The following is a 22459-nucleotide window of genomic DNA, read 5'->3' as shown; positions in this document are numbered from 1 at the left end:
CACTTTACATTGCCCCTCACGTATAATCTCTATAAACCTCGCTGCCAACTTAGTCCCACGCCAAGCATCTAAGCCTAGTCCCATTTGGTTGCTCCTGCTAGGCTTCCACTCTCTCTGCGACTTCCTTTAGTGCCTCCTCTCTTAAATGCCGTCTTCTCTCACCATGACCTGAGTAGCAGTATGCCCACACCTCAGCACCTTCTCCTAATAGTTAAGTCCCATCTGCATACCCGGGTCTAAGTTTCCCCCTTTAAGTCCCGCCCCTCAAATTGCTCTCTCACTTTCTGTGGGCCAACCCCTAAACCTCTTTAAGCCCCACCCCAATTCTGAGCCCCTTCTAAGATTCGTCCTAGTTCTGGCCTAACCAGCCTAATAAGCCTTGCCCCTCGCTCTCAGCCCCGCCCTCTCCCTAAGCCACACCCCTCTCTCTCTAAAACTTACCTGAAATTGTTAGTCCTGCTCACACCTTCAACTCAGTTTTTCCTTCCAGTGGGTCCTCAGATCATAGAGATGGGGCAAAAATGTTGGCTGCACAATTTCTAGGAATTTGGCTGGGACGGGGAGGAGGGGGCGGGACCTAGAATCACCTTTGCATAGAAGATTCAACGCTGCATAGAAGATTGGCTATTTACTGGGAGTACAGCTGGCCCTTGAACAATGTGGGTTTGAATCGCACAGGTCCACTTACAGGGGAATTTTTTTTAACCAGAGACGAATGGAGAAAACGGTATTTGTGAGATGTGAAACCCATGTATACGTAGGGCAGACTTTTCATAAAAGCGGTTCCGCAGGACCGCCTGCTGTATTTGAGTATGCGTGGACCTTGGTACATGCTAGGGTCGTTGAACTCATCCCCCGCGTATACCGAGGGACGAGGGATGATCGTACTCTGGGGTCCGATGGAGATGGGGGAGGGGCAAAGGCTTTCTTCAAACCATTTTTGGCGCCATGCTAATGAGGCACACGACATGAGGTCCTCTCAAATTCCGAGGAAGAATATTTGAAGGGAGGAGAAGAGGCAGAACATTTGAAGGGAGGAGAAGAGGAACGTCATCCTGCTACGATCACTGAACACACACAGGAAGCCAGTAGGCAGAGATTTATTTCCAGAGCCCCTGCCTCCAAGGGCCTGTCAGTCCGGGAAAAGGGGGCAGAAGGCAGCAGGACCCAGAAATTTAGGTCCCCGCCCTCCACCTCCTCCCACAACGGGAAGACCTTCAGAAACAAAGGTGCCCCGGCCCCCTTCCCCAGGCCCAGCACCAGCCAAATTCCCAAGTTTAAACCTGGCCCTGGCCCAGGGAGCAGTGGCCGGCAGTGTGGGTCAGGCTGGCTCCTTCCCCTCGGGCTCCTCTTCCTCGGGCCCTGCTGTGGCTGGGATGCCCTCGTCATCCCACGGTGGTTCAGGCCCTGGGTCCGGGGGACACAAGGGTACCCCCATGGCCTCCGGGTGCTTGCGTTTGGCATGGCGCCGGAGCGTGTTGGCCTCGGTAAAGCGCAGCCGGCAGACGGGGCACTGGTACGGACGCTCCCCGGAGTGGATGCGGTGGTGGTGGGCCAGCTCACCTGCCTCGCGGAAGCGGCGGGGGCAGAGTGGGCAGCGGAAGGGCCGCAGGCCGGCATGGATGTTGCAGTGCCGCCTCAGGTGGCTGGACCGCTTGAAGGTCTTGCCGCAATCCTTGCACTGGTGCGGCTTCAGCTCTGAGTGCGAGATGCTGTGGCGCTCTAGGTCGGAGAGGTAGGGGAAGGCCCGCAGGCACACAGGGCAGAAGTGCGGGGCCTTCTTGGGGCCAGAGCCCTCAGGCCCACCTGCCGCTGACCCTTCAGAGACTGTATAGGGCACACCCTGATCATCGATCAACAGGAGGTCGTTGCCACCACTGCTGCCCACTGGGGCTGTCACTGCCTGCGCCAGCGGGGGCTCCTGCCCTGACTTGGGGGGGCGGCCCCGCTTACGAGGGAGGGAGGCTTTGAGCGTCCGATTCGAGGAGGTGGCCCCCCCAGGACGTCGGCCTCGACGGCCCCGGGGAACAGGAGGAGGTAAGGCCAGAGGTTTCTCTTCCTCCCCGGGCAAAGGCGAAGGCAACGGGTCTGGGCTGGGGGTGTCCATTGAGCAGTGGGGGGGCTTGGGTCTGGGCACTGGAGCCGGCTAAGAGGAGAGAGGGGCAGAGTCAGTGCTGGGAGGGTCTGGAGCACCCCTGTGTCCCCCAACACCTCGCCTGTCCCCTCTCTCCAAGTCTTTGAACCTGGGCATGCTTGATATTCACCTGGACTCATAATTATAGCCACGGTGGTGGGTAAAATAGTGAGATAATTTTGTACCAGTTGGTAAACAGCTACTGCCCTGAGCTCCACAAGTGCCCCGCCCCCCCATGCCTCACTAAACCCTTCCCTGGATCTAGAAGTTCAAGGTCAACATGAGCTGAAATAAAGAAAAACCTTCTAGGGAGGATAGAGTCCAACTGAGGGTGCTGGCCACTAATGTGATGGTGGAAACAGAGCCCATCAAACCCCAGAGCCATAGAGGCCTCCGAAAGGCTCTTGTCCCTCCCTTCTGATTGACAGAAGTGGGGAAGAAGTTCAGGACTGGAAAAGGGACTGATCCCAGGTGATATTTGACCCTGATTCCTGGGTGAGGAAATATATATGAGTTGTTAAGAGCCTGAGTTCAGATCCTGAATCTGCCACTTACTCTCTGTGTGGCTTTGGGCAAGGGGTTCACCTCTCTGAGCCTCAGTTAAGTGTTTTGCAAAATGGGACTTAGTTCTACCTACTCACCCAAGCATGCCATGGGGATAATACACACGAAGTGTTCATACACAGAATCTTTTAGGAGACATGAGTAGTTAAGCCTTACATCAACCCTCTGAATAAGGGTACATTTTCCCATTTTGTAAAATGGGAAAACTGAGGCACAGGAAAGCCAAATCCGTTGCCCAAGTTCCCTCTGCCCTAAATTGGCAGAGCCAAGACTTGAACCAGGTCTTGATGATTCCAGTGGCCCAGGAAATGAGAAGAAATGGACACAAGAGGCACGGGGAAATCAGGTCTTTCAGTCCTGTGTTTGAATCCAGCTCTGCCTATAATTAGCAAGTCACCCTACAAGAGATTTGCCTCTCTGAGCCAGTTTCTCTCTTTGTACAATGGATATACCAGGGTTGTCAGGAGAATCAAATGAGATAAAGGGCTTTAAAGTGCCCCTAGCACCCTGCCTGGCGCATAGTAAGCACTCAATAAACCACCACCACCATCATCTCCCAGTGTCCACTGCAAAACTGGGAGCTTGAGAATGGGGTGTAAGAGCGGAGGGGAGGCACAGGTGCAGCGAGGAGCAGGTGCTGCAGGTGCCCCCTGCACCCCCCTTTTAACAGTCACATACACAGAGGTCCAGAGAAGGGCAACCATCTTCCCACGATCATATGGCTCACTTCCGTGGGGTAACCTAGGCTAGAAGCCGGGTCTCCGGAATGGAGGGAAGGGGGAGCTTGATCCCTCGACCCTTCCCTCCCCTCTCCCCCGGGCAGGCGCGCCCGTCGGCCCCCTAGCTGCTAAGCCCGCGCGCGGGGCGGGCCCTGCGGGGGCGGCGGCCAATGAGCGGCACGGGGACCGCGAGTGAGGGCTGCCAGGAAGGGGGTCTGCGCGCGCGCGCGCGCCCAGGCCGGCTCCGCGGGGCGCGAGGTCGGCGCGCGCGCGCGCTGGAGCGAGCGCCGGAGAAGAAACAGGTGTTTAGGGGGCGCGCTCCATGAGCGCGCAGCCCCGGCCTCCCCTCCCTCCGCTCCCCCTCCTCCCGCCCGGGCCCCCCGCCTCTCGGGTACCTCATTTGCATGTCGCCTGGGCTCGCGTGTGTGCGCGCGCGCGGGGGGCGACGGGGCCGGCGCTTGGGAAGGGGCGGGGGTGAGGGGGCCCTGCCCCTCGGCGGCGGCGGGGCGGGGGCGGCGGCGGCGCGCGGGGCCGGCCCCGCCCCTCGGAGCGGACGCCCGCGGCCCCTCCCTCCCCTCCCCTGGCGGGCTCGCGCGCCCACGAGAAACAAAGGGGCTTCGCTGGGTCCTAAGGACCGGTCACGTCCAAGCAGTCCAACCGCGCCTGCGCACCAATCGCTCCGGTTTGCCTCCAGTGGGAAAGAACCCACCAGCACATCCCCAACCACATCGAAATGCCTTTCCTCCCACAAAGCACCTAGCCGGGTGACCCAATCAAAGACAGGTACCGAATGGATGAGAAACGGGGAAATGGCTGCTCATTGCCCGTAACTAACATGGTGCCTGACAGGCTTCGATGCCCCATGGAGGGCTAAGCGGATAAGATGGTGCCTGGTCTTTTCTCTCTCCGTATTGGAGTTGGCACACTTCCATTTCTCTCTTTTCTCCTGATGCAACTCTACATAATACTCAGGAGGAGTCCGAGGCTGGAAAAAGGGAATCGTATTTGCTCCCGACTAGTTAGCACTCACTAACGTCTCCACAGAGGAAAAGAAGTCATGCGCTAAGCTCCTTGCCCTTAGTCCGCTCGGCCTCGTGGGTAACCCTAAGCCCCGCCCCTTCCCTCTGCCCTCACTCAAGATGGTTCCAGTCTGGCTTCGCCAACCTCCAGGGCTGGGAAGGGGAAGGGAAAGAGGGAGAAGGGCGGGGGTGGGGAGGGAGAGCCAAGAGGGCGGGAGAAAGGGGGAGTGCGGGGTGGAAAAGGAGCTGAGGCGGAAGTCGAGGGGCCCCCCGGGTGGAAGTGACGCTACCCCCGCTGCCCAAAATGTCGGCGCCCAGAGGGAGGTGTAAGTAATTAAAGAGGAAAGCCGACTGACTTCCCTGGCCTCTCGGGGCCGTCCCAGGTCTCCAGGACCTCCGCTCCCTGCGAGTGAGGTTGACTTGCCTGGCCCCGGGGCCTGCCTGACCTGCCCCCGCCCTGGGCGCCCGGGGCCGCACCTTTTAGGGACAGGGGGAGGGGCACAAAAGGCCGGCTCTCGGGGCCTGGGGCCTGGAGTGGACTGGGAAGGGGGGGCCCGCTCTGGAGGCTGCGGGGTGGAGAAGGAGGCGGGGCTTAGTGGCGGTTGGGGCGGAGCAAGGGCTGGGAGGAGCCTGATTTGGGCGGGGCTTAGGGTGGAAACGGGAGGGGTCTGGTGGAGGGAGTGTCTGTGGGTAGAAAATGGGAGGAGCTTAGCCAAAGAGGTGGGTCTTTATAAAGGGGCGTGGCTCAAATAGTGGAAGGGCTCTAGGTTGAAGAGTGGAAGGAACCTCATTAATGCTTAATGGGAAACTGGAGCTCAGGAATCAGGCAGGAGAAACTTAAAGAATGGAGTTTGGGGTGTGGCTTAGAAAAGGTGGGTAGGTGTAGTGAGGGGGCGGGGCTTAGTGTGTAATTCGGAGGGTTTTAGTAGAACTATCAGGTCTTTATAATGAAGATGAAAAGGGCTTGGAGCGATGGGGAAGGACTTAGAGGGCCAAGAAAGGTCTGAGACGGTGACAGAAGTCGAGTGGAGGGGGCCTTGGAAAGGATGGGGCTTCTTTATAGGAAAAATTGAGTGGGGCTTGGAGAGGTGGGTTTTAACAGAGCAGTGGAGGGCTTAGAGAAGTCAGATAACTTGGAAAGCATGGTGAGACTAAAAGACGAAACTAGGAAGAACTTAAAGGATAGCAGTGGTCAAAACAGCCTACTTGTTGAGTCTTTGTTGTGCACCTGCTTAAGTAACCACATAGCACACATTGCCCCCATTTTGCTTAATCCTCACCACCACTCTATGAGGTAGGTACTATTATTCCCATTTTGCAGATGAAAAGAGTTTTGGTTGGTTTTAACTGAGGTTACAGGACTAGCTCTGGTCTCCCCTGGAAGGATGATTCCAGTGTGCTTAGCCCCATTCGCTAAGTAGTCGTCTTTAAAGACGAGTGGGAGGAGCTTAGGGAGGAGCGGGAGGGGCTTTGGAAGGGAAGGGGCTTGGTAAAGGATGCGAGATGATTAGGGAACAGTGGGAAGGACTGTCCCCTGAAAGGAAGGACTTTGAAAGGCAGACCTACACAAGAGTGGGAGGGGCTTAAATTGAGAGGAGCAGCAGTCCATTCACAAAGAGGGGAAGAGGCTTAAAAACTGGAGTAGAAGGGACTGAGAAATGATTAGGAACACTAGCAGATGAGAAGAGGGAGAAGGGTCTGTAAGAGGGTGGAAGGAGTTTAAAGAACAGTGAGTGGCTTAGACGGGTGATTGTACTTAGCAGTGGGAGAGTCTCCCAGGTAGTGGGTCTGTGAGCTCAAGGAGTCTGAGAGGGGAGGGCTGATGGTGAGGTGACGCCCTCACCTGCTCCTCTGTCTCCTCCCCACTCCAGAGAGAGCCCCCACCCACTAATACATTCCCTGCTACCATGGATGATGCCCCGCTGCCAGCGCCCCCAGCCCCAGCCCCAACCCCTGCACCAGCACCGCCCGCCGCCGCCCCCCGGGTCCCGTTTCACTGCAGTGAGTGTGGCAAGAGCTTCCGCTACCGCTCAGACCTGCGGCGTCACTTCGCCCGGCACACGGCGCTCAAACCCCATGCGTGTCCGCGCTGCGGCAAGGGCTTCAAGCACAGCTTCAACCTGGCCAACCACCTGCGCTCGCACACTGGCGAGCGGCCCTACCGCTGCTCTGCCTGCCCCAAAGGGTTCCGCGACTCCACTGGCCTGCTGCACCACCAGGTGAGTCCCTTAGGCCCACCCCAGGCTGGTCTCCCTGGGCTGGACATGTGCTCGAACTCTGGCCCCACTCTGCTCTGGGCAAAAGAAAGCTGGGCCAAGGCCTGCTCACCCACCTCCTTCCCTTAGAAAATTTCTTTCCCTCCTCGCCAAGGCACCCTGACCAATCAAAGCATGAAGTGTTCTTAGGGTCACCACCAACCTACAAACTAGAACATTCATAGTAAATCTGCCCAACCTATGTGCTCCTCCCCTCTCCCATGCCCTGCTAATGCTCCCCTCCTCCATCTTGTGTTTATCGTTCCCTTCCTTACTGTTTTAAAAAATAGGTTTATCGGGTATATACTTAATTACCTTACTCAGAGATTACCCAGTGAGTGCCAAGGTGAACTCAATAAAGTCCATGCCTTCAGAGAATGTATATTCCTTTGGAGGTGGTCAGTAGCTAGGTAGATGAAAAACAAGAAAGCAAATACACAGGCAACAATGTTCTGGAAAGGGAGAAGTACTGGAAAGAAAATTAAAGAAATCAATATGGAGAAATAAAGAGAGGAGAGGTATGTGCTACTTCAGACAGGGTAGGGAGGGTCAGGGCAGTGTGATAATCCAGCTGAGACCTGAAGTGTGAGCAGGAGTTCCAGGCAGAGGGAACAGCATGTCCAAAGGCCGTGAGGTGGGAAGGAGCTTGGTGTGTTCAAGAAAGTGATGGGAGACTGACCATGTGGTTGGGTGGAGTGAGCTTGGAACAGCATGGAAGGCAGGGATGGGCTGGGTCACACCATGTCTATGTGCCAGACACTCACACAACGAGAGTAAGTAGTAAAACCTGATGTGTATCAATGGTCTTGTCCCCTCCGCTCTGTCCCCATGGCATCTGCCTTGGTTCAGAACCTCACTTCCTGGATGTTGGCCCCAACTTTCTAAGTGGTCTTCCTACCTCCTGTCTCTCTCCCTCATGTCCAGCCTCTGCATCCATCACAGAGTGACCCGGTACCCACTGCTTAAAACCCTTGATCATTAGGATGACAGGGGTGCCAGATTTGGTTCAAAACCACTTCTCTGCCCTAATACCCCCCAGGGCTGTTAGCAACTGGCTTATGATAGCAGGGCTTGGGAATGGGGAGATACCCCTCCCAGGGCTGGCTTCCCTGGACTCTAGATCTGCACTGTCTGGTATGGTAGCCATTAGCTACGGGTGGTGATTTCGATTTAAATATATTAAGTCTAAAACTCAGTTATTTTTTTGTTTGTTTGTTTGTTTAGACAGAGCCTCACTCTGTTGCCTGGGCTAGAGTGCCGTGGCGTCAGCCTAGCTCACAGCAACCTCAAACTCCTGGGCTCAAGTGATCCTACTGCCTCAGCCTCCCGAGTAGCTGGGGCTACAGGCATGCACCACCATGCCCGGCTAATTTTTTCTATGTATTTTTAGTTGTCCAACTAATTTCTTTCTTTCTTTTCTTTTCTTTTTTTTTTAAGTAGAGACGGGGTCTCACTCTTGCTCAGGCTGGTCTCAAACTCCTGAGCTCAAACAATCCGCCCACCTTAGCCTCCCAGAGTGCTAGGATTACAGGCGGTGAGCCACCGCGCCCAGCCAAAAACTCAGTTCTTTAGTCACACTAGCCACATTTCAGGTGCTCCATAGCCGCAGGTGGCTAGTGGCTACCCAATTGAACAGTGCAGATAGGGACCATTCGCATCACTGCAGAAGTTCTTTTGGACAGTTTTGCTCTAAATGGTTCAACATTGACTTTGAAAAGCCACTTTCCACTCCAGGGGATTATGAAAGCTCCTCTCCACCTCCCCCAATATACACTGGTTTAGAGGACAACAGTCAGACACCACAGAAATATTGGTTAATAGCAATTTTAATTTCCATGAATTGAGTAGTTATTTTGTGATGGTTTCCACCCTATTCCCACAGCAATACTGTGGGATGGCCCATCTTATTGTGCCCATTTTGCAGAGAAGAAAAGCAGAGGCCAGAGACGCAAAGTCACTTGCCCAGGCTTTCACAAAGAGTAGAAGGCAGAGCTGGGATTTGAACCCAGGTCTGCCAGTGCCCAGAGCCCTTGTCTTTAACTACTCTCCCAGTGAGTCACAGTCCCCAGGCAGACTTGTTGAAAATGAGTGTTAGCCAGGAAGAGTGGGAGGAAGAGTTTCCCAGCCTGAGGGAACAGCATTTGCAAAGGTTCTCAGGCTGGCAGGGACTTGGCCTTTTTGAGAACTGAGAGGATGCCAGTGTGGCCCAAAACAGAGAGCCAGAGTGTGAGGGTTTCAGCCAGATCATGGCCCTGTCACTGGGACCGCATCCCTTTGGGAGTACAGTAATCTGTTGTGTAGGCTCGATGCTCACCCCTGATGCTGTCTCTTCCTCCCGCACTCCCAGGTCGTCCACACTGGCGAGAAGCCCTACTGCTGCCTGGTCTGTGAGCTCCGCTTCTCCTCGCGCTCCAGCCTGGGCCGCCACCTCAAGCGTCAGCACCGCGGGGTGCTCCCGTCTCCGCTGCAGCCCGGCCCGGGCCTGCCCGCCTTGAGCGCACCCTGCTCAGTCTGCTGCAACGTAGGGCCCTGCTCGGTGTGCGGGGGCGCGGGGACCGGCGGTGGAGAGGGTCCAGAGGGGGCAGGCGCTGGCCCGGGCAGCTGGGGGCTGGCAGAGGCTGCAGCTGCAGCGGCGGCCTCATTGCCCCCGTTTGCCTGCGGCGCCTGCGCACGGCGCTTCGACCACGGCCGGGAGCTGGCAGCCCACTGGGCCGCGCACACCGACGTGAAGCCCTTCAAGTGCCCGCGCTGCGAGCGCGACTTCAACGCGCCGGCACTGCTGGAGCGGCACAAGCTGACGCACGATCTGCAGGGCGCGGGCGCGCCCCCAGCGCAGGCCTGGGTCCCTGGGGCAGGCGCTGGGCCCGAGTCGGCCCGCGACGCTGGCGCTGCGGAGGCCGGCGACGATCCACCGCCTTGGGACGGCGGGCTGCTCCTGGGCCCCACGGGGGGCGGTGTGCCCGAGCTGGGGGGGCTGCTCCCCGAGGGCGGCGGGGAGGCCCCTGCGCCTGCGGCGGCGGCCGAACCGTCGGAAGACACCCTGTACCAGTGCGACTGCGGGACCTTCTTCGCGTCGGCAGCGGCCCTGGCCAGCCACCTGGAAGCGCATTCGGGGCCTGCCACCTATGGCTGCGGCCACTGCGGAGCGCTGTACGCGGCGCTGGCGGCCCTGGAGGAGCACCGGCGGGTCAGCCACGGTGAGGGTGGCGGGGAGGAGGCGGCCGCCGCGGCCCCGGAGGGGGAACCGGCGTCCGGGGAGCCCGCGTCTGGCTCGGGCCGCGGCAAGAAGATCTTCGGCTGCTCCGAGTGCGAGAAGCTGTTCCGCTCGCCACGCGACCTGGAGCGGCACGTGCTCGTGCACACCGGCGAGAAGCCGTTCCCGTGCCTCGAGTGCGGCAAGTTCTTCCGCCACGAGTGCTACCTCAAGCGCCACCGGCTGCTGCACGGCACCGAGCGGCCCTTCCCCTGCCACATCTGTGGCAAGGGCTTCATCACGCTCAGCAACCTCTCGCGGCACCTGAAGCTGCACCGGGGCATGGACTGACAGAGCCGGGCCGCACCCTGCCCTCCACCCGACGCCTGGACTCAGGGCCTGGGCCAAGGGACCTCAGGCCTCCAAATCCAGACACAGGCCCTGAAATGAGGGGATCCTGACTGGAGAGATGGGGGCCACCAAAAACCCACACAGGCCCCTGAGCTGGGGGACCACAAACAAACGGAGAGACTCCTCAGCTGGGGGGGTGTCCAAGAATAAAATAGTTGGAGGTCCCAAATCTAGGGAGAGACTTCAGAGCTTGGGGCCCCTGGAATAGTATGGGCACCCCCCAAATCAACAGGCCCCTAAGATGCTGGGACCTAGGAATGAGAAATGGGTCTCACAAGTACCTCTCATTTTGAGGGCCCCAATAATAAAAGATGGGCACCCCCCCAAGGGAAGACTGCCCCACTCCCTGAGAGCCATCATTCCCTCCCATCTGGAGGATGTAGAGGGACCATGTCCCTGAATTTTCCTAGATCCCCTCCAAATGCTACCCAGCAGAGTCACTGGTGCCCCCAGAAATGGATATAACCGATATCTGCCTTTCCCCCATTTCATTCCCTATGCTGAAAGAGGACCAGGGTAGATGCCCCCTGCCCTCAACTACCCCCCCCAATTAGGTCTTTCTCCCCTACTGCAGAATGGATAGACCCTAATGATCTTCCCCACCCCCAAACACTAGAATAGACTGGTCTGAAATCCCCCTGCCCAGTAGGATGGACTGATCCATATGCGCACACCCCTGTCCACACGGAATGGGCTGGTCCAGGTTGTGGATGCACCCCACCCTCCTTAGAGTGAATAGGGCAGACACTCCTCCTTCTTCCTGTAGAGTGGACTGGTCCACCTCATACCCCATCCTGTGAATTCAGTGGAAGGTGGTGGACACTGGGGCTTCCCTCCCCCTCTACTGTAGCACCTGTTGGTCTTTCTCTCCATCTCTGTTGGTTTGTCTGTCTCTGTGTTCCAACCCCAAAGGGAAGGGGGGACTTGGCTAGGGGGTTCTCCCCCTTAAGCCTCGACCTCACCCCCTCATCTCACTCCCCAACGTCTCCAGGACCCCAATAAACCTCGTCCTGTCAGTCACTGCCGTCTCATTTTCTGATCCTTGGTTCCAGGGATGGGGTGGGGATCTCTTCCACAGAGACTTAGGACAGGCCTCCTAAATAGAGACACATCCTTGCTCCTTCCTGAGTTTTGAATCCTTTAGATCTGCAGTCCCCAATCCCCAGGCCACCAGCCAGTATGGGTCTGCAGGGCTGTTAGAGACTGGGCCACAGAGCTCCGCCGTCCCCACCCCCAATGGTGGAAAAATTGTCTTCCATGAAACTTAGAAAATGGGGACAGCACAGCAGGAGGTGAGCAGGGAGCGAAGCTTCATCTGCATTTACAGCTGCTCCCCATCACTGGCATCTCCACCTGTGCTCCACATCCCTCACTCCTTCCTCTGGAAAAACCGTCTTCCATGCTACTGGTCCTTGGTGCCAAAAAGGCTGGGGATCACTGCTTTAGATAGTACACAACCCTGTCCCTTAAATGTCAGATCCACCTCCAACAGACAGACAAACCCCCTAGAAACAAGACACCCTTTGGAAGCCTTCAGTCTCATAGGACACACCCTTTGGAAACAAAATTGTCTCCTTAAGGACACATGTAGGAAGAGGCCCTGCCCCTTAGACTCTGCCCCTGCCACCCCCAACCAAATTTGTGCCTTAGACCAGGGTATGCCCTTCAAATAGTCTTCTACAAAGTTCATGCCTGTAATCCTAGCACTTTGGGAGGCCCAGGCAGGAGGATTACTTGAGGCCAGAAGTTCCTTCAAGATCAGCCTGAGCAAGAGCGAGACCCGTCTCTACAAAAAAATAAAAAATTAGCTGGGCATGGTGGCACATGCCTGTAGTCCCAGCTACTCAGGAGGCTGAGGCAGGTGGATCACTTGAGCCCAGGAGTTTGAGGTTGCAGTGAACTGTGATGACACCACTGCACTCTAGCCCTGGCAACAGAGCAAGACCCTGTCTAAAATAAAATAATCCCAAACAAAAACATTGGAAATCACCAGCGAGGAAAAGAGACCTAAGAGCTTGGGATGAGGAAAAGGGGTAAAAACCTCTCAGTGAGATGCTTTGATCACTACCCATGATCAATCATCATTTCCTTAACTACAGAATGCCGCCGGTAGAACCTGCTAGACACCTGGGACAGAGTGGAGGACAAAGAGCAAGGGGGGTAGTGAAAATCAGAAACTTAGACTTTGGGGCAAGAATTTCACCCTTTTATAAGTAATCTAGAAATAAAACAAATTGTCTCCTACACACTAGATTACTTTCCTGTGCCCAGTGCTCATTCTGTGCCAGGCCAACGTAACCAGCCCCCTCAGAGGATCCAACAGCCAACAGAATAGATAATCCCGGCCTTCATGGAGTTTATATTCTAGTATGTGGGCGATGGCGGTGGGGAAAAGAGGCATCAGAGAAATGAAGAAGGCAGTTTCGTTCAGATGGATATGAGTACTCTGAAAGCAATAGGGAAGAGTTAAGAAAGTGAGTGGCTAGGCTACACCACCTCAGATGGGGTGGTCCAGGTGGGCAGAGGTGACATTTGATCTGATCATAGCCCAGAAGGATACCTGAGAGGGAGCCCGGGGTGGGAAGGATGAGATGAGGTTGAGACGTCGGCAGGGGTCAGATCATGCAGAGCCAGGTAAGCCAAGATGAGCATTTGACTGTGTTCTCTGGCAATGGGAAGCAAGGTCTCAAGCAGGGAGGGATGCGACCACCTTGGGCTTTTCCAAGATCTGACTGCTGAGTGGGGAAGACACTGGAGGATGCAGTGTCAAAGCAGTACAGGGTCCTTGCAGTCTGCCAGGAGAGAGGTGTGGGGACCTGGACCAGAGCGGTGAAGAGAAATGGGTGGATTTGAGATGAATTCTGGAGGTCAAATGCGCAGGACTGGTTGTGTGCACGTGTGTGTTGAATGTGTGTAAGTGGGGTGGGGGTGGGGTGTAAATCAAGAGTAAATTGTTGGGTGGGGGCACTTTGTATTAAGACCAGGAAACTGGGGGGAGGAGACACCTTTAGGCAGGTGTTTAGGGGAATCAAGGGTTCCTCTTGAGCTGCTTAGAATCAATATGCTAAATAATAGGTTGCATTCATACGTATATCTTCCCATGCAGTAATTCTGGTAGGCACAAATCCTAACTCACATCCACTTGCACCAGGAGGCATATAAGACCGCTCACAGCAGCAACATTTTCAGCCCCAAACTCAGGAACCAAAATGCCCATCAACAATACAATCGATAAATATTGATGGTATATTACACAATTGAATACTATACAGTAATGGAGAATGAAACACAATATCATGAATGAAAATTACAAAGATACCGGATGCAAGAAGCCAGATACATAGAGCGTGATTCCATTTATGTAACCTTCAAAACCAAACAAAACAAAACTGTAATATTGTTTAGGATGCATTTTGGGTAGTAAAGCAAGGAAAACACTTTTCTGTGAAACTCAGATTGGTGGATTAGACGATTTAAGCTCAGGAGGGGACATCTGGAAAGCTTCTTTGCTGACAGCTGACAATGTTCTATTTCTTAATCTAGTGATCGTTTCATAACTATTTCTTCAATTGTGCACTTTTTACCTGTGTATCTTACATTTCACCAGGAAACGTAATTAAAGGGGGGAAGACCTATTCTGGGGGCAGAAAACAAGTAAAAGTTTAGCACTCAAGGAAGACTTCTTGACTGGAGATCCACAATTGCCACTTGGAAAAGGCTTCGCCCCCTTGGGAACAAAGTCAGCTCCCCAGGACGCTAAACCTTAGAGATATTCCTCTCCACTCCGCAACTGCCACACCCAGGAACCAGACACTCCTTCGGGCGAAAAGAAAAGAAAGAAAGAAATCATCTCCCTTTGGGAAAACAGGCCCGCCCCCTCCGCTACGGGCACCGCCCCCAGGGACAAGACCAGTCCACTCTGAGACCAGCTCGACCTGGAAAGGCGCCAGGGTTGTCATGGAGATGGCCACAGGCTGGGGACTAATGAATACGGACCTCAGGAGACTGGGGCTCCCACTCACCTCACCTCCACCGCAATCCCTTTTCTGAGACTGTAGCGAAAGGGACTCACCCCATTTTTTGAGTGTCTCCCAAAGGCCACGTGCTGGATGGACGCTGTACCTAATTCGTCTTACTGTGACCCCATTTTATAGATGAGCTAATTGAAGAGGGGGCGCGAGGGGTGGAGAAGTTTACCCTGAGGAGGATCTCAACGGATCCAAAGCATTAATTACCAGCCAGACGCTGGCGACTCCCACGCCTCTGTTGGAGGCGCTGACTCCTGCCCGCGAACCGCTGGAGCCAGCCACCTGCCGCTCACCTGACCTCCGCACCTCCCCGCCCCCACCTCAGCCTGCTCCCTTCCAGGGGCGGCTTCTCTTCCCCTCCCATCCGAGTACCCAAAACTGAGTCCGCCTCATCCTCCCCACCCTTCATCCTTCTTTATTCACCCACAAATATTTGTTGAGCCCGTTATCTGTGCGAGGCACGGTGCTACCTACGGACAGAGCAGTTAAGCAAACAGGTAAAACAAGCCCCTGCCCTCGTGGAGTTTTTATTCTGGTGGAAGGAGAGATAGGCAATCAATGGGTAATTCCCAAGTTGTCTAATGTTTGTTCAAGACAAGTACAATGTCGAAAATTAAGTCAGGGTAAGGACTGGAGAAGGCAAGGGGGAGTTATTTTAGCTACGGAGGACAGGACCTGAGTCTCTGGGGGGTATCAAAGGAGGGAGGGACGGAAGGGGAAGTTGTATGGAAATCTAGGGAAGGGCATTCCAGGCAAGGTGAACAGCAAGTGCAAAGGCCCTGTTGAGTCCGGAAATACATGGCCGTGTGAAGCAGAAGGGAGGAAAAACATGAGGTGAAGGAGGCCCCAGGGGCCTAGACAAATGGAGCCTTGTGGGCGGGGTCAGGGGTGGGTGTAGGGGTTAGAGGAGGAAGGTTTGGTTTTTATTCCCATGAAGATGGAGAGCCAACGGAGGGTGTTCAGCTCAGGGGTGACATAATGTGATTTCTGGGAGCTGGAGACTGAACAGGAGGGAGGGGGGCTGAGAGCGGAAGAGCCAATGAGGAGGCGTTTGCAGTGGGACTGGCATCCAGGAGTAGAGCCCTGAGCCAATCAGGGCCAGGTCCCGTCCCCCTGCCTGGGGCCCCGCCTTCCCAGCCAGAGGTCGGTGGGGCCCAGGCCCCCTCTCACCTGGGCGGGCGCCCCGCCTCCTCCCTGCTCCGCGCTTCGGTCTCCCTCGCATCCGGCTCGGCCTCCGCGCAGGTCCCACAGGAATTTCTCTAAAACACTAATCGGATCATGTGACTCTCCTGCTTAAAACCTTTTCAATGGCTTCTCAGTGCACTCGGAAAGAGTCCAAGTTCAGCCTGGACTAGAAGGCCTGCCACGGTTGCTCCGTGCGGCTCTCTGGTCTCTCTCCGCCACACTGGCCGCCTTTGATGCCCCAGTCCAAGACCCCCCCCAAGTCACAACCCCTCTTCCACGTGCTGTTCCCTCTGCTTAAAATTTTCTTTCTTGTCACCTACACTGCCGGATTCGTTTTTTCTTTAAAAAACAAAACAAAACAAAAAAGGCTTTCAGGACTTCAAAATATAAATGATAAAATAACACACACATCCCAGATACATACCCAAAAGAATTGAAAACAGCTCTTCAAACAAAAACTTATACACGAATGCTATAACAACACTACTCACAATAGCCTAAAGATAGAAACAACCCACATGTCCATCCACAGATGAATACATAAACAAAATGTAGTGTACAGGGGCCCCTTCCTATCTGTGGGTTCTGCATTCGTGGATACAGAGGGCTTACTGTAAGGGACTAGAGCATCCAAGGATTTGGTGTCCGTGGGGGTCCTGGATTAATCCCCTGTGGATACCGAGGGCAGGCTGTACTCCTACAATGGAATATTATTCAGTCACAAAAAGGAATGAAGCACTGATACATCCTAAACATGGATGAACCTTAAAATCATTATGCTAAGTGAAAGAACTAGTCACAAAAGACCACACATTGTATGATTCCATTGATATGAAATGTCCACAAGAGGCAGATCCATAGAGACAGAAAGCTGATTATTGGTTGACGGGGGCTGAAGGGAAAGGGAGTGGGGAGTGACTGCTAATGGGGACAGGGTTTCTGTTTCTGCTGATGAAAAGGTCTGGAACTAGATAGTGGGGACAGTTGTAAAATATCACGATGTACTTAATGCTACTGAATTGTATGCCTCAAAATTGTAAATTTTGTTACGTGTGTTTTACCAAATAAAAATAAAGTTAAAGCGCACACACCCATATTCTGACTGTCAGCTTTGAAATATTAGAGATACACCTGACTCCTCACGGACCCACCTCTGAGATCTGGCTTTTTCCCATCTCAGACATCACCCCTACCCTAAATTTGGCGCCTGTTATTTCCGTGGATGTTTTTAGACTTCTATTCCACATCTATATATCCCTTAAAATATAGTATCCAACCACATGTTTTTAAAAATCATGCTCCTGATCTACTATAATTTTTCCTCTCCCTTTGTAAAATCACAATTCTTACCTAAGATTCACGAACTTTGAGACCTCTGGTACCTCACTTTCATCCTATTTAAGAGGGAAAAATAATAAGTTACCTGCTTCATAAGGTAAGGAGGAGTAAATGGGTTCTTATTTGTAAAACACAAGAGCAAGCTATTATTTATTTTTATTATCCCCGTTTGTTTCTTTTTCCTTTACTTTTTTGAGCATATAATACATTCACATGCTTTCAAATTCAAAAGTATAGAAGGCTAGAGTATGGTAAGTTTCAGTCCTGGAAGTGAGACTATGTTGCCAGTTTCTTCTTTCAGTTTTTCAGACACAATCCGCTGATAAACAAGAACAGATTTTTAGAACAGGCTGCAGGCTGTTCTCCACCTTCCTCCCCGCTCCCCCACCTTCACATTATCACTTGGAGACTTTCCATATTTTTACACAGTGAACTTCTTGGTTCTTTTTTGCGGACACATAGTATTCCACTGGGTGAAGCAATCATGATTTATTACTCAAATCTCCTACTGACGGGCATTTAGATTGTTTTCAGCCATTTGCGGTGATGTGCAAGGCTGGACCGGTTAACCTGGTACAGACGTCGTTTTGCGCATTTCTGAGTAGATCTCTCTGAAGGAGAAATTCCTAGAATTGCTGGCTCGTTAAGACCGCTCCAGATTCTTTGTACACCCCAGCCATGGACAAAAGGACCTGTTTGCCCACACTCCAACCAACAATGTTTGGCATGAATTTAACCTTAAACAAACAGCGTCAAGCTGCATTTACACTCCTGTGAAATGCCTTTTCTGCTCCATATAGGTTTTTGAGATGTTGCTTTCACCCTGCAGGTTTCAGCTGAAACATTGTTGCCTCCAGGAAGACTTCAGGGATCACCCCCCTCCCAGTGTGACGGCAGCTCAGTGCCTTCTCTATGTTCTGCATTCCCACAACACTTTCCTGCACAGGAGCACACATTCCTCCTCCCCCACCCAGCGTAATTGATCCCTGTCTGCTTCCCTCATCACAGCGTGAGCTCCGTGGGGACAGGGAAACAATGGCCTCTGTTTTTGCCACACTCGTTCCAGCACCAAGGACAGAGCTAGCCCATAGTAGGTGCTCAGTAAATATTGTTTGCGTAGGATCAAGTGAACGCACGTATACGTGGCAAAGTATATGCAGAGCTGGCCTGTCCTAGGTGTTCAGTAAATGTTGGTCGCTTAGGATGGAATGAATATATTCAGGGGTTTATCACAAAGTGGGAAACTGAGGCTCAAGAGTGGATGCGTCGCTTGCCCAGGCAGCCAAGTGAAGCCTGGAGCCAGGTTCTAATCCAGAGTGTCGGTACTTTCTGAAGCCTCTGTCACTGCTTCATTCATCTCCCTCCCCGGCCACCCCCTCACCCAACACAGTGCCTGGCACAGACAGGACTTGATAAATGTGTATTTGTTGAAGGAATGAATGAATATGTGTGTCTGCTGGGAAGCGGGGGAAGCGGGCAGCTGGACCCAGCGTCCCAGGCCCCCAACCCCCTCCTCCGTCTGGGAGCCCAGAGGACAGACCCCCCAGCCCCCTCGCCTTGCAGGACTCAGGAGTCCAGCCGCCCTCCCTCCCCGCCCCTGAGTCCCCCGGTCCTCCCGCTTCCGGCTTCCCAGCCAGTCTTTCCTCTTTCAGGCTCCGACGAAAGGCCGGGTTTCCGGGGGGAAGGCTTAGGCGGTGACACCGAGCCCAGCCTCCTCCTCCACCCCCCACCACGCTCGGGCCCCCTCCCTCCCCGCCACCACCGTCCGCGTTCGGCCGGCCGCGGGGAAGGAAGAAAGGAGCGAAGGAGGCGGAGGTAAGAGCCCGGCGCCGGCGACAGGGCCGAGCCCCAGGCCGCGGGCTGAGAGAGCCCCAAGGCCTTGACCCGCGGCCCCAATTCTGCTGATCAAGACCGCGGGGAACCGCAGGCTCGCCCGGAGATCGACCCCCCTCGGGGACCCAGGCCCCCCGAACCCCGGCGGCCTTCCTCCCCGGCCCAGGGTCCGGCGCTCTGCCTCTCCTCCCTGGAGAGTTCTAGCAGCTGAGTCCCCAGCCCCCTCCTCTCCCTTGTCTTAGGAGCCCAGCCCCCTCCCCAGCCCCTTCGTCCTCTGGGACCCAGGAATCCACAGCTCCTACACGGCGGAGTCTAGCTTCCCCCATCCCGTCAAGTCCCAGACCCGCGGGTCCTAATCCCCAGCCCCCTCCTCCCTCAACCCCAGGGGCCCTGCCCGGCCCCCAGCCCCCTCCCCGCTCAGAACAGGAGTCTGAACCCTCCTGCTCCCTGGCCTCTCCCAGCCCCTGGCGTCTGGGCACACACTCCATTTCCCGGCCTCCCGGCTCCACTCCCACCCCCTCCGCTCGGGCCCCATGGGCTGGTTCCCAGCCTCTCCCAAACGTTCAACTCCGGGGGCCCTGGAGCAAAAGCACTTGGCTGACTTTGTCTCCCTCTGTCTCCTCCTCTGTTTGTATCTCTGTCCTGTTTCCTCCGTGTGTGTGCCTCTCCGTCTTTCTCTACTGCTACCCACCACGGTTTTCATTATCTCTGCCTCTGGGACTCTAAATCTCTGTCTCCTCCGTGTCTCTGTCTCTGCTGGGTGTTGCCCCCCTACCCTCCACCTTTCACCATCCTGTCATCATCCTGTTTCTCTGTCTCTGCATCTTACTTCTGTGTGTCTCTTCTCTCTGTCTTTTCCTGTCTCTGTTCCCTTCTATGTCTCTGATCTCTCTCTCTCCACTTGTCTCTCCATCTCTCATCTCTGCTTCTCTGTGTCTCTCATCTTTGTCTCTCATCTCTCTGTGTCCCCTTTCCCTGGTGGAGTATCTGACCCTCTGTCTCTCCATCCCTGCCTCTGTCTGTCTGTTTCTCTCTGCCACACCCAACACACCTCCCTTTATTTCTGCACGCCCCCATCTCTCCCCTTTCTCCCCACAGGCATGGATCCGCAGCCCCCTCCACCTGCCCAGGGCAGCCCACCGCACCGTGGGCGAGGCCGGGGCCGTGGGCGAGGCCGTGGGCGAGGCCGTGGCCGTGGCAGGGGGGGCGCTGGAGCCCCTCGGGCACCCCTGCCCTGCCCCACCTGTGGCCGCCTCTTCCGCTTCCCCTACTACCTCTCCCGGCACCGGCTGAGCCACTCGGGCCTGCGGCCCCACGCCTGCCCGCTGTGCCCCAAGGCTTTCCGCCGGCCTGCGCACCTTTCCCGCCACCTGCGTGGCCACGGGCCCCAGCCCCCGCTGCGCTGCGCTGCCTGCCCCCGAACCTTCCCGGAGCCAGCCCAGCTCAGGCGCCACCTGGCCCAGGAGCACGCAGGTGGAGAGGTGGAGTTGGCCATCGAGAGGGTGGCCAAGGAGACTGCCGAGTGCAGCTGGGGCTCGCAGAACGAGGGCGTGGAGCAGCCCACCACGGCAGCAGCAGGGGCAGCGGAGGAGGAGGGGGCAGCGTCGGCGTGGCCGGAGACGTGGCCTCCAGGGGAGCCGGCCGCGCTGGCTGCCCCCACAAGCGCCACCGAGCCCCGGGAGTCGGAGTCAGAGGAGGCCGAGGCCGGGGCGGCGGAGCTGAGGGCCGAGCTGGCGCTGGCCGCCGGGCGGCAGGAGGAGAAGCAGGTCTTGCTCCAGGCCGACTGGACGCTGCTGTGTCTCCGCTGCCGCGAAGCCTTCGCCACCAAAGGCGAGCTCAAAGCGCACCCGTGTCTGCGCCCCGAGGGCGAACAGGAGGGTGAAGGGGGGCCACCGCCACGCCCCAAGCGACACCAGTGCTCCATCTGCCTCAAGGCCTTCGCCAGGCCCTGGTCCCTGTCCCGCCATCGGCTGGTCCACTCGACGGACCGCCCTTTCGTGTGCCCGGACTGCGGCCTGGCCTTCCGCCTCGCCTCCTACCTCCGCCAGCACCGTCGCGTCCACGGCGCGCTCAGCCTGCTGGCTCCGCTGCCCACAGCGGGCAAGAAGGACGACAAAGCTTCGGGTGCACGGAACTCAGGGAAGGGGCCGGATGGGGGCGACGGGGCCGAATGTGGGGGTGCCTCGGAAGGGGGAGAAGGCGGGCAGAACGGAGGGGACAACGCCCCGGCCAGGCCCCCTGCCGGGGAGCCCCGCTTCTGGTGCCCCGAGTGCGGCAAAGGCTTCCGGCGCCGGGCACACCTGCGGCAGCACGGGGTCACCCACTCGGGGGCGCGCCCGTTCCAGTGCGTGCGCTGCCAGCGGGAGTTCAAGCGGCTGGCCGACCTGGCCCGCCATGCGCAGGTGCACGCCGGGGGCCCTGCCCCACACCCGTGTCCGCGCTGCCCGCGACGCTTCTCTCGCGCCTACAGCCTCCTGCGCCACCAGCGCTGCCACCGCGCCGAGCTGGAGAGGGCCGCAGCCCTACAGGCGCTCCAGGCCCAGGCCCAGCCGTCGCCGCCACCACCACCACCGCCCCAGCAGGCAGAGCAGGGGGAAGAAGGGCTTCCATTGCCTGTCCTACACATCAAGGAAGAGCCGCCCTCTCCGGGAACCCCACCCCAGTCCCCGCCTGCTCCCCCTGTCTTCCTCAGCGCCTCCTGTTTCGATAGCCAAGACCACTCAGCCTTCGAGATGGAGGAAGAAGAGGTAGACAGCAAAGCTCACCTGCGTGGTCTGGGGGGCCTGGCCTCCTGACCCTCCACCCACCCTCTGCCGCTATTTGAGACCCCCAGTTTCCAATATGGAGGAGGGAAGTTGAAGGAGAGGCACCTTCTCTGTCTACCCACCCCTCCCCTTCAAGCCCTTGACACTAAGGAGAGGGAGGCCCTGGGCCGCCCCTCCCTCCCCGTGGTCCCTCCCCTGACCCCCTGATGCTGGTTAGGAACCTCTCACCCCAACACGTGTCTTAAGGCAGGACGACTTGGAAAAGGAGGCACAGGACAGAGGGACAGAGCCTGGTGGGGGTTCCCCCACCTGCCTGTCCCCATTATACACACTGGACACCATCACCTCTTTGGAACTGCCAGACCCTGGGGGTCCCCAGTGAGCAAAGGTCTGTCCTTGTCCCTTTGTCTGTCTGTGAATAAATGTGAGTTCGTGAAACCTGAGAGAGTGGCTGTCTGTGGAGATGGGGGGGCTGGCTGAGGGGGTCTGGGGTGAGTCTGGATTTGTTCAACAGGCTCTGAGCTTGGGTTCAGAGAAGGAAGGGTGCAGTTCCCCACATTAGGGACCACAGGGCCCTCAACCAGGTGAGAAGCTAATGAACCTTGGGTTGAGAAGAAACAGGAGTGTGAGAAGATACATTACCTTTACCACTCTCCTGTGGAATCTGGGTGCGCTCATTGAGTACAGCCCACCATGCCCTTACTCTGTGTCCTGCGTGGTGCTGGGACCCCGCGAATACTGAGGAGAAGGAAGTCATTCCTTTTTCCCCTGGAGAAGCTGGAGTTCTGGCGCTGCACTGTCCAGCAGAACTTTTTGTGATGATGGAATGTTCTAGATCTTGGCTACCCAATTCGATATCCACCAGCCATACCTGGCTGTTTCCATGTAAATCTAGAATAAGTCAAAAAATTTCAAATAATTAAAAACAAAAGTTTGGTTCCTCGGTAATGCTGTTTCAAGGGCCTCACCTGGCTGGTGGCTGCCATATTGGACTGAAGATCTAGAACGTTGCATC

The 22459-nt window shown here is 56.0% G+C and overlaps 3 protein-coding genes across 3 annotated transcripts; 2 read left to right on the top strand and 1 right to left on the bottom strand.

Moving 5' to 3' along the window:
• Positions 1-1084: 1084 nt before the first annotated feature.
• Positions 1085-3934, bottom strand: ZNF524 (zinc finger protein 524). The gene is made up of 2 exons (XM_045531646.1): positions 3813-3934; positions 1085-2146 (listed from the first exon to the last, which is right to left on the bottom strand). Exon 2 carries the CDS (start codon positions 2105-2107, stop codon positions 1322-1324), a length of 786 nt encoding a protein of 261 aa, XP_045387602.1. The 5' UTR covers positions 2108-2146; positions 3813-3934; the 3' UTR covers positions 1085-1321.
• A 755-nt stretch (positions 3935-4689) lies between these two features.
• Positions 4690-11315, top strand: FIZ1 (FLT3 interacting zinc finger 1). Its single transcript, XM_045532454.1, has 3 exons — positions 4690-4762; positions 6308-6655; positions 9039-11315. The coding sequence occupies exons 2-3, from the start codon at positions 6344-6346 to the stop codon at positions 10233-10235; spliced, it is 1509 nt and encodes a 502-aa protein (XP_045388410.1). The 5' UTR covers positions 4690-4762; positions 6308-6343; the 3' UTR covers positions 10236-11315.
• Positions 11316-18581: 7266 nt separating this feature from the next.
• On the top strand, positions 18582-21887 carry ZNF579 (zinc finger protein 579). The gene is made up of 2 exons (XM_045531642.1): positions 18582-18661; positions 19778-21887. The coding sequence occupies exon 2, from the start codon at positions 19780-19782 to the stop codon at positions 21472-21474; it is 1695 nt and encodes a 564-aa protein (XP_045387598.1). The 5' UTR covers positions 18582-18661; positions 19778-19779; the 3' UTR covers positions 21475-21887.
• Positions 21888-22459: the final 572 nt, after the last annotated feature.

The sequence above is a fragment of the Lemur catta genome, chromosome 19 (genome assembly GCF_020740605.2).
Source record: "Lemur catta isolate mLemCat1 chromosome 19, mLemCat1.pri, whole genome shotgun sequence".
Taxonomy (NCBI): Eukaryota; Metazoa; Chordata; class Mammalia; order Primates; family Lemuridae; genus Lemur; species Lemur catta.
This window is presented reverse-complemented; position numbering and strand designations above follow the sequence as displayed.